Raw genomic sequence first — 18114 nt, 5'->3', positions numbered from 1 at the left:
CTCAGAGATTTCTTATTGGATTATACTCAAGATCGAGCACTGCACTGCCATATACTCAAAATGGCCCATCTTATTTGTTATAACTCAATCTTTACCTTCAAAGGCAAAAACGAGGCGTCCCCATGGGTAGCCCAGTGTCAGGAGACCCAGTGAGTTAGTCATTGGGCAAGTGAAAAATAAGATCATTCCTAGGTTTTTCCCTGACCTTCTGCTCTATAGAAGATATATAGATGATATACTCGTCTTATGGAAGAAGGTGCCTGACATAGCAGTCTTTATACAAGCTATCAACAACAACCCCTATGGCCTTGCTATAAATATAGAGCAATCAAGCAGCATGGAAGCCCATTTCCTCGACACAGCCATCAAAGTGGAAGCCTTGACCATCCAAACGTCAGTCTACTGAAAACCTACTGCAATGCCAATATACATACCTAGGGGATCACGTGACCCATTCTCATATAAAATATCTGCATTTAAAATCTTAGTGAAAAGAGCAATCTCCCACTCCTCTACAAAGCAAGCTCTGAACACAGAATTGGCTTATCTTAAAAAAGTCACAGCAGAGCATGGGTACCCTTCCTTAATACAATGTATAACCAGGCAACATCGTCAAAGGGGCACATCCACAGCACAGACAAAGGATACCAACAACCAGAATGGACAAACAAGGCTCCCTGTCACCTTCAACCCATATGTTAAAGAAATATATGGAGAAATAGCCAATAAACAACAATTACAAATAATCTATAGAAGAGGTCCCACCATAGCAGACATCCTAAAAAACAGGAAAGACCCCCCAGATCTCAACAGAATGTACTGTACAGCATATATTCTATTCCTCTAGTGGATAACAGATGGCAAAAAGAACTCATCTGTATTGGTTCTACTAAGTGCTCGTTAAAGACCAGATTAAGGGAACACCAAGCTGATCTACAACATGGAAGGCTCACTACGGCCCTAAGTATTTATGCAACAGACCAGGACATCGAGGTGGAACTCAACAAAGCTAAAATCATCGCAACCACACCTCATCCTGAGCACATAAAATGGTTAGAAGCTATGGCTATTTGTAAAATGAGCCATACATGCATCAAGCAAAAAGAAGAGATCAACCTATCACCAGCCTGGCAACTTTTCCTAGACAAGTGTGTCTAATAATTTGACACCTGCGCACAATGATGCGTGTCCATCGGAGCAGAATTCGGTGAACTTTTCAATTTGAAATCTCTTGTTCTATTTTTTCTTAAGTATTCCATTTCCACCCGAAGAAGAACTTCATCAGGTTTGAAAATGTTTGTGGGATAATCTTTTATAGGATACATGCCGGTAACAGGTTTGATTTTTTATTGTAAGTGTAGTATACTTCCGGTGTTAGTAAAGGGTTGAACAGTATTGTAAATTAAAATTTAATAGACATCTGAAGTACAAAACAAAACAAGCTATCAACTAAATATACCTATAGATAGCACACTTATAAATAGCATGCCTATCGAGAGAGAGTTTACATTAATAAAACATACTACCTCAGTTCATGTGAAGAATTAACAGTTGTCGTTGCACAATCTGAGCTTGATTAATATACTTGTGACAATGCCCAAAGCGCCCTCTATGCTCAGCACCATGGGACCGAAAGATCGACACCACGTTTGTGATGATTAGTTTGTCAGGACTGACATCACTGTGTCTTTAAAGACAGACACAGAAACCTTGATGGCCGCTACTTTCATTTTTGCATGAGCGATTGCATTTGTAGGCACTTGGACTCAGGATGGAATGGCCTTAGATGACTGGAGGAAGTGTACACTACTACAAATTTAACAATTTACAATATCTGTTTATTTATCAATACGATTTACAATTCTGTACATAGTGAAGTCACTTAGCAAGGTGCTAATTTTGTAACACAATATGGGGAAAAAGGGGGTAATCTTATCATTGATACCATGACCCTTCCCACAAGAGAGCGAGAGTTCATAAATCGGTTGTGCTTTGGTAAATATCTTAGTAAACATTGGTTCTTTGGGGAATCGTAGAATTGGCGGATCAATGTACTGTTGGTCCACCAGGTTCGGAAGAAGCTGTAATGAATCAAAAGAGCAGAAGTCTTTTTCATCTTGAGAGGGCAGAGGATTGGCGATGACTTGAGCAGTATCTGAAACAGGATTGGGCATGAACACCGGTTCAAAAGGTGGCGAACTAATGATGATGGTGAACTGCTCTGACAGCAAACTCCTTTTTATTAGGGGGTCCCTCATGGATTTTTCCCATGACCTCATTAGGAATTATTATGCGTTGGGGCCAATAGTTAAATTTCGGTCATTGGTTCCAGGTGACACATTTGATGTGTTGCTTTAAACAGGAAGCAAGTCCATGGGAAAAATTTTAATCATGTCCTCTATGATATTTTTCTCTCAAACACATTTTTTTGAATAAAAATTTTTTATCAAGTCTGAGCTCTCACACACTTCTTATGCAGAGGTTAATTGGCGATATTCGGCAGATGGAGATTTGACTTTAATTCCTATGAGATGGAGACATGGGTGGGTTTGGAGACCTGGTGATGAGGAGCCGGATCAGGACTATGCTCTTCTTATGGTTTCCACACTTTTCTACATGGCAGTTTCTTCTATATGGTTGTCTGTCTTCTATGGCAGTCTGTCGAACTTTCCAGCTGCCTTGAGTTCTCAATTTTATACCTTTTTATTTTAAATTCCTCTCCAATTGGGTTTTAGGATTTGTAACATCCGATAGGATATTCATTCTGATGCAAATGGCCAGATGTAAGTTGGATATGTTTGATAACATCTCTCCTAAAGGAGGTTTTACTTCCCTTTTCATAAATTTGATAGAAATGTGTCAATTTTGACATCAGTTTAATGCTTTTAACAATTTCTTACTAAAAAAAATTATTCTGTTTCTGAATTCTCACACAGTATATAATTGATTAATAATTAGCAATTATGTATATATGTATTTATGTACATATATATATATATATATATATATTTAATACAATTTTTATTTATTTATATACTATAATCATCTATTCATTTGTATATCTTTAATAAATATATTAATCTACATAATTTTTAAATAAATTTTTAACAGTTATGCCAATTTACAATGAATTTAATAGTTTGACAATGAATTTTGGATATGTTGCCTGGTAAAAACCGCTTTAGTTAAGCTGTTGCAGGTTGCTTTAAACAGTTTACACTTTTGAAAGACACTGCTTTACTTCTGCTATTTTGCAGTTTGTAAACACTATAAATCAAGCATTTATTCAGAAGTGACACAAAATAGTATCAAAGGTAACCTATGACATATGTATTCCTCAGCCTAAAAAATTTTTCAAATACTTTCTCATTTATGACAACCATGTTAAATTTCATCTTCACTACTTCCAAACTTCAATGCACTAGTGCTGCAGTCACTACTTTAAAATGGAAATTGGTAAAGTAACTTTGTTAAAAAAAAAGTTTAAGTAGTGTTACCAGGCAACTTATATTACATATTTTATATTACTTCAAATTTTATGAAGTCTGAAATCATTAAAACATTGTGATAATTTTCTTATTACTAATTAATTTTTAATAAATTTATTTTTTAGCTTGTAATACCTATTGAAAGATTTGATGGTGCTCACGTCAGAATTGAGTATTACCATTGTTCAAGTAAGATAATATAAAAATTTTATATTCATAATTTCATTAATTTAAATTTCACTTCTAACTATAGTCAGAAATTTAAATTGCAATTGATATTTCTTTAATCTCTACATTAAGTATAGAGATTGAAGAAATTTCTGTTTGATATACATTCAATTATACAAATTTTAAAATAGGCACAAGTAAAAATTTTGTAAACATTACTAATGTAAAAAATTTTAATTATTTTTTATAAGTGTTTAATTTCATTGACAGTAATGATAAGAATTCATGAATATAAGTTATATTCATTAATTATTATATTTATTATTTTATTGAATTTCTTATTCGACTTTTTTTGAAATTATATAATTGCTTAAATTTTTTAGCTCGTGATAAAGATAAGAAGTTGTTAGGGTTCTCTTTCATTCAATTAATGGATGATAAAGGTACAATTTTACGAAATGGCACACATGAACTTTATGTATACAAGGTAAATAACTTATTATTTCTTAGAATTATTTAATAACAGTTATAAATCTATAAAAGAAATAATTTGTTTCAATGTTTTTAAAATTTGTAAATTTTAGAAAACATTAAAACATTTTGTTTTAATTTGTTTATTTAAAAATTTGTTTATTTAATGTTTTTTTTTTTTTGTTTCTTTGTGTTTGTCTTTTTAATACTCTTTTACCTTAAAATTTAAGTTTTGTGCTGGAATTTTTAAGTTGAAATAAATGCTCAAAGTAAATGAAAGTTACTGTAAATATTTTAGTTATAATTTTAAAGTAAAACTTTTTCAATATTTTAGTGTGAAGAAAAATGTAAACTGCAAGAACCTAGATCATATTTAAGTCTTCCTTCTGGTCCTAAAGATGGAGGTGGTTCCACTCCAGGTAGTGCAGGAAGTTCTGGTCCAGTGCCTCCATCTCCTCCGCCATTTCCAACAAATATTATTGGACAATGTTTTATTCGAAGTCCAAGAGAGAATGTATATATCAATACTCTTTTATGTTCTACAAAATTAACTCAAAATGGTAAATATATGTTTTTATAAATATATAAATTAAATGTCATTATACAAAATTTTTTATGTTTTAAATGATTTTCAGAAATAATTATTTTATTTTCATTGTACATATACAGTATAACTTAGAAAAACAACAACTTTAACCCATTTAATAAATATAAATAAAAGAAAACTCAATTAAAAAACAAACAAAATTTAAGAACAACAAAAATAATAATATATTCAAGAAAAATTAAAATATTGTGGAAAAATATTTACTTTAATAAAATATGTTCAAATAGGATTTAAACTTGATGATCTTCAGATTAATGTTTCCCTTAGGTATGTTTAAATTAGGGTAGTAGAAGAATAAAGATCAATGTATCTTTGCAGAATTGATAAGATTTATTATTATGTGAACACTTTTAATAAATTTAACCAACTTTAATAAACAATGAGGATATAATAAATCTTTCTAGCTCATTAAAACATTATTTTTTAGAAACACAAATGTAATTATTGCCTTATAAAAATTCCAAATAATTCAAAATCTGGGAAAGACTTATTAAATGTAAGTTAATTTGTCAAGTTATCAAAAATGTAAATATAAATAGACAACAGCTAAGTGGTTTTTTCTTAAATTATTTAAACTAAATGACTAAAAATTTATTTGTGTTACATTGTAATCTCAAAAATGAAATAGATGTGTCCCAGAGAATAGAAAGCTGTGTTTGCAATGTTTTATCATTAAAAAGAAATATTCATTGACACTGTTAGACAATATATATTCAGCTATAAAAATTCAGTTTAAATTCATAATTTAGCAGTCACTTTTTTTCCACCTGTAATCATTTGTCAATATAATTTTATTCCTCCTTGTGTTGATTGTACTACACTTCATTGTGTGATATAAACAAAATATAATTTTACTTTTCCGATGATTTAAAATTTTGTTTTTTATAAAGGAATAGTTAAATTTAGAATTCTAAAATATTCAAATAAAATTTAATTTTTATATGTAGTATTTCTATGTTTGAAAAAATTTTTTTGATAGAATAATAATAATAATTTCTTAGTTAATGGTTAAATAATTTTAATGAATTCTTCAAAATTGTCGTCGTTATTTAAATTTTAAAAACTAAATATAAATAAGAAAAGACGACATCATTTCTTATCCATATTAATAATTAATATGGATAAGAAATAATGATGTAGATTAATAATAACAGTACTTTTAATAAAATAATAAAAAATACAAATGAGAAATAAAAATAATTTTATTAGATAAGTTAAATATGATTTTATGCTAAACTTAAACGTATAATTTTTTTTTGAAGTTTTAATATGACTTTTTTAATTTGTATGTTTATTGAAACAAATATTTTCCTAACTACTGAAGAATTTAACATGTTATTGTAATTATAGAATTATGTGATTTTCTATTACAAAAAAGGAATGAAGTAGATTAATTGGAAGAATTAGTGTTCATGAATAGTAATTACATTGAAATTTTATATGTACATGTAATTTGTATTTTACAATAACAGAAAAAGCTTATAATACAAAATTTTATAAATGATGCAAATGAGTGAATGTAATATATGAAATTAAAAGTGAATTATTAGTTTTACATTGAAAATACACTTTTATAATTTTAATTGTTATTGTTTCATGCAGGTGACTTGTTGTCATTATTAAAATGGAAAACTCATCCAGATAAGATACAAGATACATTAAATAAAGTTATGAAATTAAATGGAGAAGAAATTGTTAAAGTAAATATTTTGATAATTTGTTTTATTTTGAATCATTTTAATAAATGAACATCACAGTAGTGTAGATTACTTTTTATATAATGATAATGAACTAACTATTTATAAGGATACAATTTTAATTTTATTATCTTATTTATAGAGAAAGTATTTGTATCAGGGGTAATGGAGTAAATAATTAAATTACACTTGAAGTTAAATTTGAAAACAGAAAATATATTAGCACTTAAAATTAAGAGTTTAGATGTCAGTTTTGACAAAAAATATAAATAAGATTATTTAGAAATTTAATTATTTAGTTTGAATAACATTACAGATTTATATCATAAATCATTTAAAATTAAGTTGATGGTAATGTGAACGTTCATCTTTGTCTTTTCCTCCATGTATAGCAACAGCTTCTACTCCTTTCAAAAAAGATATTCATGAATAGCATCAACATCTTGTTTCTTCTCTGCAAATATTAAAACTAGTGGTGCTGTCTTTTGAAGAGTATCCAATAAATGCACAGTCGTAGCTTCTTGTTTGACATTTTCTACTTCTTGTATTACATCCATACTTGCAGCACCTGCTCGCCCAACATTTACAGTAATTGGCTTTACTAATGCACTTATAGCAAAATTTTGAATTTTCTTTGGCATTGTTGCAAAAAACAATGTTTGTCTTTGACCCTTGAAATAAGAAATTATAGTACGAACATCATCTTCAAATCCCATGTCAATCATACGATCAGCTTCATCAAGACATAAATAATGACAAATGCCTAAATTTACCATTTTCTTATCTAACATATTCATTAATCTACCTGGTATTGCAACCATTATGTGTACTCCTCTCTGAACAACATCCAATTGGTTTTGAACAGAAGTTCCACCAATGCATAAACAACATCTTAAAGTGGGCATTCCATCATTTGCTAGACACTGAGTATAATATTGTATTATTTCATCAGTTTGCTTGGCTAATTTACGTGAAGGACAGATGACCAAACCATAAGGTCCTTCATTTTTAAGAAATGGAAGTTTGATTTCTTGTTCAAGACAAAACATTATAATAGGTAAAACAAATACAAGTGTTTTTCCAGATCCAGTAAAGGCAATTCCTATCATGTCCCTACCTGATAAAACAGCAGGAAGACCTTGCATCTGAATTGGAGTTGGCTTCGATATTCCTTAAATGTTTTAATTGGTGGTGGGATATCATCACCTTCTACTAATATTTTGTTTTTTTTCCAGATTCTCTCATGTCTCATTTCAGATAACTCTAATATATATATTGGTGGTTTCCACCCAGTTTTAATTGGTTCTTCATATTGTATTCCTTTGGTTAATTCTGCTACTCCCATCAATGCTCTTTTCTCAGCAACACTTTCTAAAATTTTTTCTTTTTCCTTTAATTGTTTTTTCAAAGCACTTTCCTTTCTAGCTTCAGCTTTCTTTTTTAATTCATTATGTTGGTCTAATAAGCTAATATTAGACTTTCTACCATACTGATCATCATCAATTTCTTCTTCTATCGCACTGTTTGATTTACTTTCTTCTTCTTGTAATGTTAGATTTAAACGGCCAAGTGTACGCAGTTGCTGTTTTCTTCTTTCTGTAAGTGGTATGTAGGGAACATAATCATCATCACTTTCACTTTCAACCTCTTCTCTTCTATATCTCTTTCTAACTGGTTCTCCTCAAGTTGATAGTACAGTAGAGAGTCGTTAATCTGAATCAGTTGGGGACAGGGATTGTTCGGATAACCGATTATGTATGAAAAAATATATGAACCTGTCCGATGTTCAAATTTGTCTCCATTGCATGTCGCTTTGTGTTGAATTTTCGTTGATTTTAAGCCTAACAAAAATTTTTATAATAATAGTCGAGGCTATTGTATCGTTAAAAATTATTTTTTTATCTTGTAAGAACAAAATAAATATATTGAAGAATATAAAAACATGAAAATTATACTTTAGAAGTAAATCTAGTATCAAAAACGTTTGATTCAGCACACACAGTCCGACTGAAAGTCGTTCGGATTACCGGGGTTCGGATTAACGACTCTCTACTGTATTGATTTTTCACTAAAAGTAATCTTATATTATATCCCTTAACTTTTTAATGCTTTTTGGATTGGAGATTAGCCCTTGCAAATGCCTGTGCAGACTGGGAGTTTTTGGTTATTATTAAAAAAATGATAAAAAAGAACTAACAATATTTATGCCATATTTTGGGATTGTCACTTTGTACTTTTGTTAATATTAAGTAATCAATAGAATAATCATTAACAAGAAAATATGTTTTAAAAATTATAATAAAGTGTCTTTTTTTTTTATATTTGAAAAATTTTGATAGGTATCAATCATACAAACTAAGATAAAATAAAAAGCTTAAAGCATTTTATTTGGTACTTATTTTGGTATTTCTATGTATCTTTGACCTAGGATTATCATTTATAAAATTATAGTTTTATCAATCAATAACTTTCTTAAGACAGCCATTTTACAAAATATTGAAATATTATACAATATTTGCCACTTAGTGGTGGAAAATGATAGATTTTTCATTGAGTGTTCTTCCTATATCAACTACAGACATGTCTGTCATCGAGTTCCATAGGATAACAGGTAAAAGTGTGAACGAGTAAAATGTGTCCTTCATCTTTTATAGAAAAAAACTTTGTGAACAAGACTTGTCTGTAGAACACAGAGTGTTAAATAATATAATTATATTGCTATTGAAATATTTCTTTAGAAAAAAAACAGAAGTCTGGAAAGATAATAGAGAATCATAGATAATCACAATAGTAAAATGAGTTAAAGTATATACATACATATATATATGAATAAAGATTGAAGGAAATTCTCTGCAATATCTTAGGTTTAAATAAAAATGTTATCACTAATAAATAAATAAAATTAATAAAAAGTAGAAAAGGAAATGCATATAATCAGTTGTACAATTTGAAACTCTGGTTTTTTAAAATTAAAAACACACAAATTACAAAAAAAAAAAAAAAAACTTCAACATAAATTTCAGTTGTGTTAAAATTTATAAGACTAGACACCAACCAAATGCCGAAACTCTATCGGGCTAGTTTAAGGCTAATTACTAAATGAATTACATACCAATTTAACTCTAGAGGTAAACGTTAGACGCCATCTCATATTAACATTAATAATTCTAAATTATTTAAATTAATTAATTAAATTATAACTGCTGGGAGAAAAAAATCGGCCCAGAGCAGGACTCGAACCTACAACTCCTGCTTACCGTGCAGATGTGTTGCCAATTAAGTTATCCGGACCTCCAGTCCGATCTCCCCGTCTCTCTCCAGGCCAGTTTTTTCTCCAGCAGTTCTAAATTATTTTAATTAATTAATTAAATTATAATTATTAATGTTAATACGAGATGGCGCTTAACGCTTACTTCTAGAGCTAAATTGGTATGTAATTCATTTAGTAATTAGTCTTAAACTAGCCCGATAGAGTTTCGGCATTTCGTTGGTGTCTAGTCTTATAATATATCGGGTTTAGCGATATTGTTAAAATTTATGTTGTAATTTTTTAATGTCCATAAGCATTAGTTGAATTTCTGTTTTTGAACTTAGTTTGAATTAAATAATTAAGAAATGATAAAGATGAGATATTTTAACAAAGATATTTTAATGTAGACATACTAGATACATATATGCAAAAATTTTTTAAAAGTTTTTTATGTTAATGAAATAAAATAATTTAAGGAAATAAGAAAATCAAAGATTTATAGAATAAAATTAAAAGCGTAAAAGAAACATGTAAAGAGGAATATTGTAAGGTTGTTAGAAAAGAGAATACAAGAATAAATGGAAAAGATAGCAAGATTAGAAACAATGGTATTATGGAAATATGTTTATAATAAGAATGTCAGTTGGAATGATGTTAAAGTAAATGTTAAAGAATGTAAAGGAGTATCAATAATAATTACGGAATAATTTAAAGAACAAGAATGACCATTTAATTAACACAAAAATAGAAAAATGATATCTTAAATTATGATTATGAATACTAAAATATTACAACATGAACACTTGAAATTTTAACTTGTTTTTTTAACTGTTTATATTGTAATTTTTAAGATTTATGAAAACAATAAAGTATTGAATTTTTATTTAAAAATATTTCAAATAATATGCTGTTTTTAGTTATAACATAAGCTATGCAAAAAATAATTTTTTAATAATGAGTTGGTTGAGCCTTGAAAATGTTCAACAAAAAAATGAATTTCTTTTCTTTCCTCTTTTGTTTATAAGTTTTTCTAAATTCATAGGAGTAGATGATTTTTTAATTATATTCTATTAAATATTGTTTATTTGAAATATAGTGTTTACTATAATTTTTTAATCTTTAATCATTTATTTTAGTTTCTGCAAGATATATTGGATGCCCTTTTTTCTATGTTTTCAACTGGAGATGGAAATTCAACTACTCACTCTGGTCTTGTATTTAAAGTTTTGGTATGTTAAATTTATATAATGTTACCTTAATCTAGTCATAAAATGTTTATAAGTAAACATAATCATTTAAATGTATAAAATGTATTTTTAATGGTTTATGTCTTAATTATTTAATTCTATTATTATATGAAATCAGTTTTTAAGAGTTACTTGCATTTCCATATTCAAAATTTATTCACTCCTAATGAATTCTGTAGATTCTTATCATTTATTAAAAATAATGTATTTTTATCTTCAAAAATGAAAATTTTTGAATATTATCAGATTAAACAAAAACACAATACAATCTACAGATAATTACTATATTAATATATTAGATATTTTGCTAGTGTCATTAAAATTTATATTAGATTCATATATTATTATTTAAATTGCTAGTATATTAAAATTTTCAGATACCGTAATATGGCATAAGCATAATTGAATAAGGTTTCTTATAAAATTTTAGCATGAATTTGCTTTAACTAGCAATCTTACAAAAGTAATTTTAAAGATTCCTTACTCTCAACATAGAGCTTTTTTATTGTTTAATATTTTTCTTTTACTAATAATTTTTTCAGTATTCTGATATTTTGACTATAAAATAGAATAGTGAAATTTCACTTTAACAATCTTATTTCAGTGAACTCCACAATTTTGTATACTGGTATTTTACTATATAGCCACTCTGTTCAGAAATTTGCATGTATTACAACATTGGTATGGACGTGGTACAGTACATATATCACTTACTACTACAGTTTTAGTTTTGGTTTTGGAATAGTTTAGTGGTCTTTTGAACTACAGCAAAATGAATGATGTACAGCAAATGAATCTCGTGAAAGTTTTATTTAAGCAGAAGGTTTAAGTCCTCTTCTTAAATAAATAAAATTTTCTGCTTATCCACTATGCTGAAGAAAATGCATATAAATATTTCAGTGTGATAGTATACAACTGGTAAATTTCATGCTTGTACATACTGTTATGAAAATCTAGTTGTGAAAATGTTGATCATATGGTAGTTTTGACTGTGATTTGTAATGGTTCATAGATCCTCTGTATGTAATAATGGAGTCATAAATAAGTACATTTAAAAATGTAGACATCATGAAGCACTGTGGAAATAAAAATAAAGCTGTTTTCAAAAACCAGTATTACAAATAACATATATAAATAATACATTAACCTTAATTTCATTAATTTGCATGTTGAGATTCCATCATATATGTTTATTATTAAAACTTTTAATGAATTAATTAGAGAAAAATATTTTTTTTGTTTAGGTTCACATTCTGAGTCTGTTGGAAGATAGCAAATTTGAACATTTTAAACCAGTTATGGATACTTATATTACTGGACATTTTGCAGCTGCATTAGTTTATAAGTATGTTTGTTCAAATATTTTATGAACTAAATTTCTTAGACTAGAAATTTTCTAATTTTTATACTATTGAAAATTTTTATATCATCTTACAATTTTAGGGGTCTTTTAAGTTGTGTGATGCATTGTGCTGATCTTGTAAAAGATGCTGACAGACAAGATGCAATTCAGAAATGTTTTCATTCATTAGAATATATTTTTAAATTTATAATTCAATCAAGATTATTGTTTGCAAGGTAAGTTAACAATTTGTGTAAATATGTATAATCTGATATTATAATGTTATATTTGCCTTATGTACTGACTCATTGATTCATTCACTGACATGAGTTGTGTAAACAGAAGCAAACTTCTTACGTAAAAACAGAATGGTAGTGTAGAAGTGGCACATTTGAGTACATTGCCAGAAAAATCTGAAATCTCAAAAACATAAAATACTTTTGACTGTATGGGATGTCGAACCTTATCCTTGTGCCTTGCAGAATATTATAGCATCCAAATAGTTCATTAATTAAATTTTTGGCTCTTCTTATATAAGTAATCATTACATGATTTTAGTTAAATACTTGAAAATGATCACAGCCATCAAATTAGATTAACTCCCACTTAGTATTACTCTCAATCAATATAGTTTATTCCTGTTTTTTAATGTCTTATTTTAGTTTTTTAGAGATTTTGTTAATATTATATGCTAAATTGTGGATTTTATATTATTATAATTTAATATTTTTTATAATAGAGCTACAGGTGATCAGAATGAAGAAGCATTTAGATGTGATCTATCATCACTTTTTACATCATTTGGGAATATGCTTGCTATTAGTCATGATCCAGCAGTTTTACCTACTCAGGTATTACATTCCAGTATTTTTGTATTACATCTTTTAAGTGTCTTTAAAATTGTATAAGGATAATTAATGACCTATGACTTTGAAATAGTCATAGGTCATTAGAAAGAATTTCTAGTTGTTTGCTATTTTTTGTACATTAATTATCTGTTACAATTGCATTTGTAAAAAATAAAATTTGATAAAATTTTTTCAAATAAGTTATTTTAATTAAATTTTACTGTAAAAGTTTGAAATTTTACCCTCTCCCAAATTATTGATTAAAAATTTTTTGTAGTTATTAGTTTTCAATTGTTGGATATCTGTGTCGTACTGTCATATAGTAATGTCATATATAATGATAATAAAATATGTTGGAATAATAGATATACTCTAATATTTTATTTTAAATTGTCAATCTAAATTTTTTTAACAGGAATATGATTGATTCTAGTTTCCTAAATTAAGATAATTAATTTATCTGTATAATCTTTATATTAAAATATAGATTTGGAAACAAATTGTACAAGAAAATAATTTTGTGTTGGTTTAAATTTATAAAGTTTTTAATTAATTTAAATTATTTTTATAAAGTATAACTTATTAAAATTTACATCATAAGTTATAAAATATTTTGTATTATAAGAAAAATATTATGAAGAAAACTTTGTTTTGTTTATCCTAGATCAGGGGTAGCAAATCTTTTTGAGTTCATATGCCATATAGTAAGCATACATAGCTTTAAAGATATTTATGCTGAAGTTTTAGATGTCGAATAACAATATTAAAAGAAATTAAATGACTATGTTTTAATTAGAATAAATATAAAAAGCTGATTGAAAAAGGGATAATCAAATGATAAGTCAAAAAGAAAAAGACAGATGATAAATCAAAATCATTTGATACGTTATGTGGCAGATGATTTCACTTTGGGAATGTGTGCCAAAGGTTCTCATCACCCCTGCCATAGATATAGTAAAGCAATATAATAGTTAATTTTCTAACATTTTTTAATATTTAACTTACTTGAGGTTTTAGTTTAATTTTATGAAAAAGAGCAAATATATAGTTAAGAGAACTGACAAATTTAATGACTGACAATCTAAATTTATGTTTATTTCTGATGATGACACAAATACCAATGTTTAAACAAAACCATAAATTAAAATGTATTTTCTGATATATTTTTAAGTGCTTAAACAAAATTAAGTGTTTAGTTTTATCTAAAAACCATTTTAATAAAAATTTATTTAAAATTAATTTTTAATTTTGAATGTTCTTAAAAATCAACTTTAAATTATAACCCTAAATTAAAAATCAAGAAGCGAGTTATTTTAATTTATGATCTTTGAAGTATACTATTATGATATTGAATGTGTATTATGATTATTTAGCATTCAATTTTTCAAGTGATTAGAAATAAAACTCAATATATTTATTATGATTATTATTTTATTGAATTGACTGGAAAGTTCATGCCAATTTAAAATTTGATGACAGTTGTATTGATATAATAATCATAAGTCACTTATCAGAATTAGTTTATATAAAAGTTATTATATAGAGTAAAGTAATTTTTGAATAAATTACCATATTTACTTGTACCCCACCATACAGTAGGATTTGTACAGTTACAATGGGGAAAAAAGCAACAATGTTAAATGCATTGAAAGTATAAAAGACAGATACAGTCAAACCTGTTTTTGTGCGGTCTTTTTCTGTGCGATTTTTTTTTTGTGCGGTATATGAAAATTTCAATCAAATTGGAACATAATTGACTCCTGTAAAATTTTTAAAAACTCTATTGGTTGTTTTCTATGACATCAGCACGTTTTTTCATTTTTTATTCAGTAAAATTTTTTTCTCATAAGTTTATTTCGGTCCCCTCTTATTTTAATAGCATAAAAACCATAAATATTATGTTATATTTGAACATATGCCTTAAGTTAGCTCCCCTCCAGCTTTAGACTGCAGGTGTGAAATTTCACACCTTGTTAAATGAAATAACACTTCCTGCAGCTATATTTATCAAATAAAATCATTATTTAAGGATTATTTTTAACTTTTTAATGTTAGATTCGTATTTAAGTGGAAATAATTAATTAATATAAAAATTAAAATTCTTAGAGGATTTTTTCCCCATTAGGTGTTGCAGAAAAAGGCCCAAGGAGTTAAAAAAGCAATTCCTAGTTATTTCGTACGGTTTTGAGTTATTTTCTATGTGAGACTTTTTTTATGCGGTCCCTATTCACCGCATAAAAAAATATTTTTTTAATTGTGTTGCGAAAACTATTTTTTATAGCCACTCGTGAAGTTTCGTGCGATTTTTTTTAATGCATTTTCTTTTATGCGGTCCCTATACCCCGCACAAAAACAGGTTTGACTGTATTTGAAAACTTGTATGGCCACCAGTGTTGGCACTCCTCATATGTACGATACAGACATCACCAATTAAAATAATTAATTTAAAATTTTGTGAAGTTTTAAAGTATAATTTAAAACATTACAAACCAATATCAAAATCATTTCTCAATTTTTTTCTAGATCCATGATATTTTCTTCTCTTCAGGAATTTAAATAATGTTTATCCACTGCCCATATCATATTTTATGATAAATAATATGTTAATTTAAGCAATTTGTAATTGTCGTTGCTAAAAAATATTAAAAATAACAAACAATTTTTTCATTCAGATAATGCTGCCTTATGATGAAAACCTGGAAAAAAATTGAGAGTACAACTATGAAATTCTGAGTTTCTAGCTCTTTGTTATCTCTGATTCTCATTATTTCTATTCTTTTCACAACTTTTATTGGAGGGAAATCTTAGTGAATTTGAATATTTAATCAAATTCATCAAAAGTGCATTGAAGATTTTTTTAATTCTAAACACTAAATTTTATCATGGGCATCTACCAATTTCTTGACTAATGAGCTAGGAATGAAAGAGAATAAGAATAATATATTTTTGATTTAAGATTTCTAATAAAACTAGAACATTTATTTTACTCTACAGTTCAAAAAATTTGCATGAGCTTTCTAGATAATTAAATATAATGACTTTATAAATATATTATTAAATTTTTTGATTATTTTCTAGATAGCATTAGTTAGCAGTTTTAGTCATATCTATGAACAGTTATTAAAAGTGCTACCTGTCCAAGAAGTTGCTAAAGTTATTAAAATGACCATTGATAAATTAACAGCTGAATCTCCCATTGCTTTAATTCAAGCTAAATTACAATGTATGCTTGAAACTGTGAAGAGTTGTGTATTTCGTGATTCAGGTACATTTACAAATTTTTAAACTTTATTAAATATATATTTTCAAAATTAAATTTTTTACTTTATTTAAATTACATTTTAAAGATTAACAATAGATTTAAGATTTTTATGAAAAATCATTTATTCAGACATGATTTTTTTTTCTATTAAAAATGTGAATATCTACCTTAATATGCAAAAAATATGAAAATTGATAAGTTTATCATTATTGGCCTATTAATTTTATAAGCAGGACTCTTTTTATAATTCTCTTAATCTTTTAGAAAATTATCATAGGATGACTTCTTTTTAATCTGCATGCAATTTCTTGTCTTGATATATTTTCTTGGTTCCATACTTTTATCTTGCCATCATTTTATCTTCCTTAGCAAGTAACATTTTTAACATAACATCCCCATTTTGCAAAACACAGTTATCAAATGATACTTAGTTTTAAAGTAGTTATGATTGAATTTGTGCATTAGAACGATGTTTCTCAACCACCGGTTCGCAACTCTAATCTGACCGGTCTGCGAAAACTTTAAAAATATATATTTAAATAAGTCAGGAGAAAGGAAAACTGCACGTTTGTGTGTATGTGATTGATATGACACAGGGATAGATTGGTGTTTATCAAGTTTTAGTAGCAATATCTATATTGAAAAATAATGAGTTATATATATTTAGATAAATTTTTAATTCAATAGAAGCCGCATCAACACATGTTTACTTATAATTCTCATATTACGTGTTGATAATTTCTGAATTTTTAACTGTTAGTTTTGTTATTCTGTGTGAACCTTTGAATGCGTTTCAATGAATTTTGTATGTGTATGTTTTCCTGCTTTGTTTTCCTCTGATACTGAACGTATATTTGTATTGTTATCTGTTACATTTAAATGGTATAATTTAATTAAAATATCAATAACAATAATTGTTAAAATGCCATTTTTTTCAGCCCTTGTATAATAATGAGTAAGAAGAAAGTGCCAAAAACTCTGATTTAAAAAAAAATCAAGTGCCGATACTAGTACTAGCAAAAGTAATATTAACAATCAAGAAACATGTTCACTGAAAACAAAACGAAAGTGTACATTTGTACATTACTATAATGTGGATTATTTAAAATTTGGTTTATTATTTGGCCAGAATCTGGAGAAAATGTGCAAAAACCACAGTGTGTCGTTCATAAAGACTTTGTCAAATGAATGCATGAAACCAGCTAAACTTTTACGTCATTTAAAATCTAAACATCCACAGCTGGAAAACATGCCAATAACTTTTTAACAAAAAAGTCTTGAATTAAAACAACAAATATCTTCTTTTAAAAAATGCTTTCTGGTTGAAAAGTTAATTGTGAATGCTTCGTATTTAGTAGCTTTATGAGTTGCAAAATGCAAAAAGCCTTACTCAGTTGCCAAGGATTTAGTAAAGCCATGCTTAATTGATGTTTGTTTAGAATTGCTAGGTCCTGTAGCTGCTGATAAAATGAAAACACTTTCTCTATCTAATGACACAGTTCAACAGAGAATTTTTGAATTATTGGCTGATGTAGAATATCAACTAATTCAAAAATTAAAAGAATTAATATTGTTTGCAGTTCAAATGGACGAATCAACTAATGTGTCAAAATAATGCCGTTCTTTTATGCTATGTCCGTTACATTGATTATGAAGTCAATCGAATGTAAAAAAAGAATTACTTTGTTGTCTGGAATTAGAAAGTCATACAACTAGTACTGAAATATACAAAGC

The 18114-nt window shown here is 27.3% G+C and overlaps 1 protein-coding gene and 1 pseudogene across 4 annotated transcripts in view; one reads left to right on the top strand and one right to left on the bottom strand.

Moving 5' to 3' along the window:
- The window catches only part of spg (dedicator of cytokinesis spg), a 148613-nt gene that overhangs the window by 73734 nt on the left and 56765 nt on the right, over positions 1-18114 (top strand). For all 4 annotated transcript variants that reach the window (XM_067272606.1, XM_067272549.1, XM_067272480.1 and 1 more), the window contains 9 exons: positions 3614-3677; positions 4040-4143; positions 4462-4687; positions 6337-6434; positions 10818-10910; positions 12173-12273; positions 12372-12506; positions 13010-13121; positions 16197-16383. In XM_067272606.1, coding sequence (XP_067128707.1) covers positions 3614-3677; positions 4040-4143; positions 4462-4687; positions 6337-6434; positions 10818-10910; positions 12173-12273; positions 12372-12506; positions 13010-13121; positions 16197-16383 — 1120 coding nt within the window. The remainder of the gene's footprint in view (positions 1-3613; positions 3678-4039; positions 4144-4461; positions 4688-6336; positions 6435-10817; positions 10911-12172; positions 12274-12371; positions 12507-13009; positions 13122-16196; positions 16384-18114) is intronic.
- LOC136979049 (probable ATP-dependent RNA helicase DDX41 pseudogene) lies at positions 6762-9582 on the bottom strand (annotated as a pseudogene).

The sequence above is a fragment of the Centruroides vittatus genome, unplaced genomic scaffold, assembly GCF_030686945.1.
Source record: "Centruroides vittatus isolate TY-2023 unplaced genomic scaffold, ASM3068694v2 contig_10, whole genome shotgun sequence".
Lineage (NCBI taxonomy): Eukaryota > Metazoa > Arthropoda > Arachnida > Scorpiones > Buthidae > Centruroides > Centruroides vittatus.
This window is presented reverse-complemented; position numbering and strand designations above follow the sequence as displayed.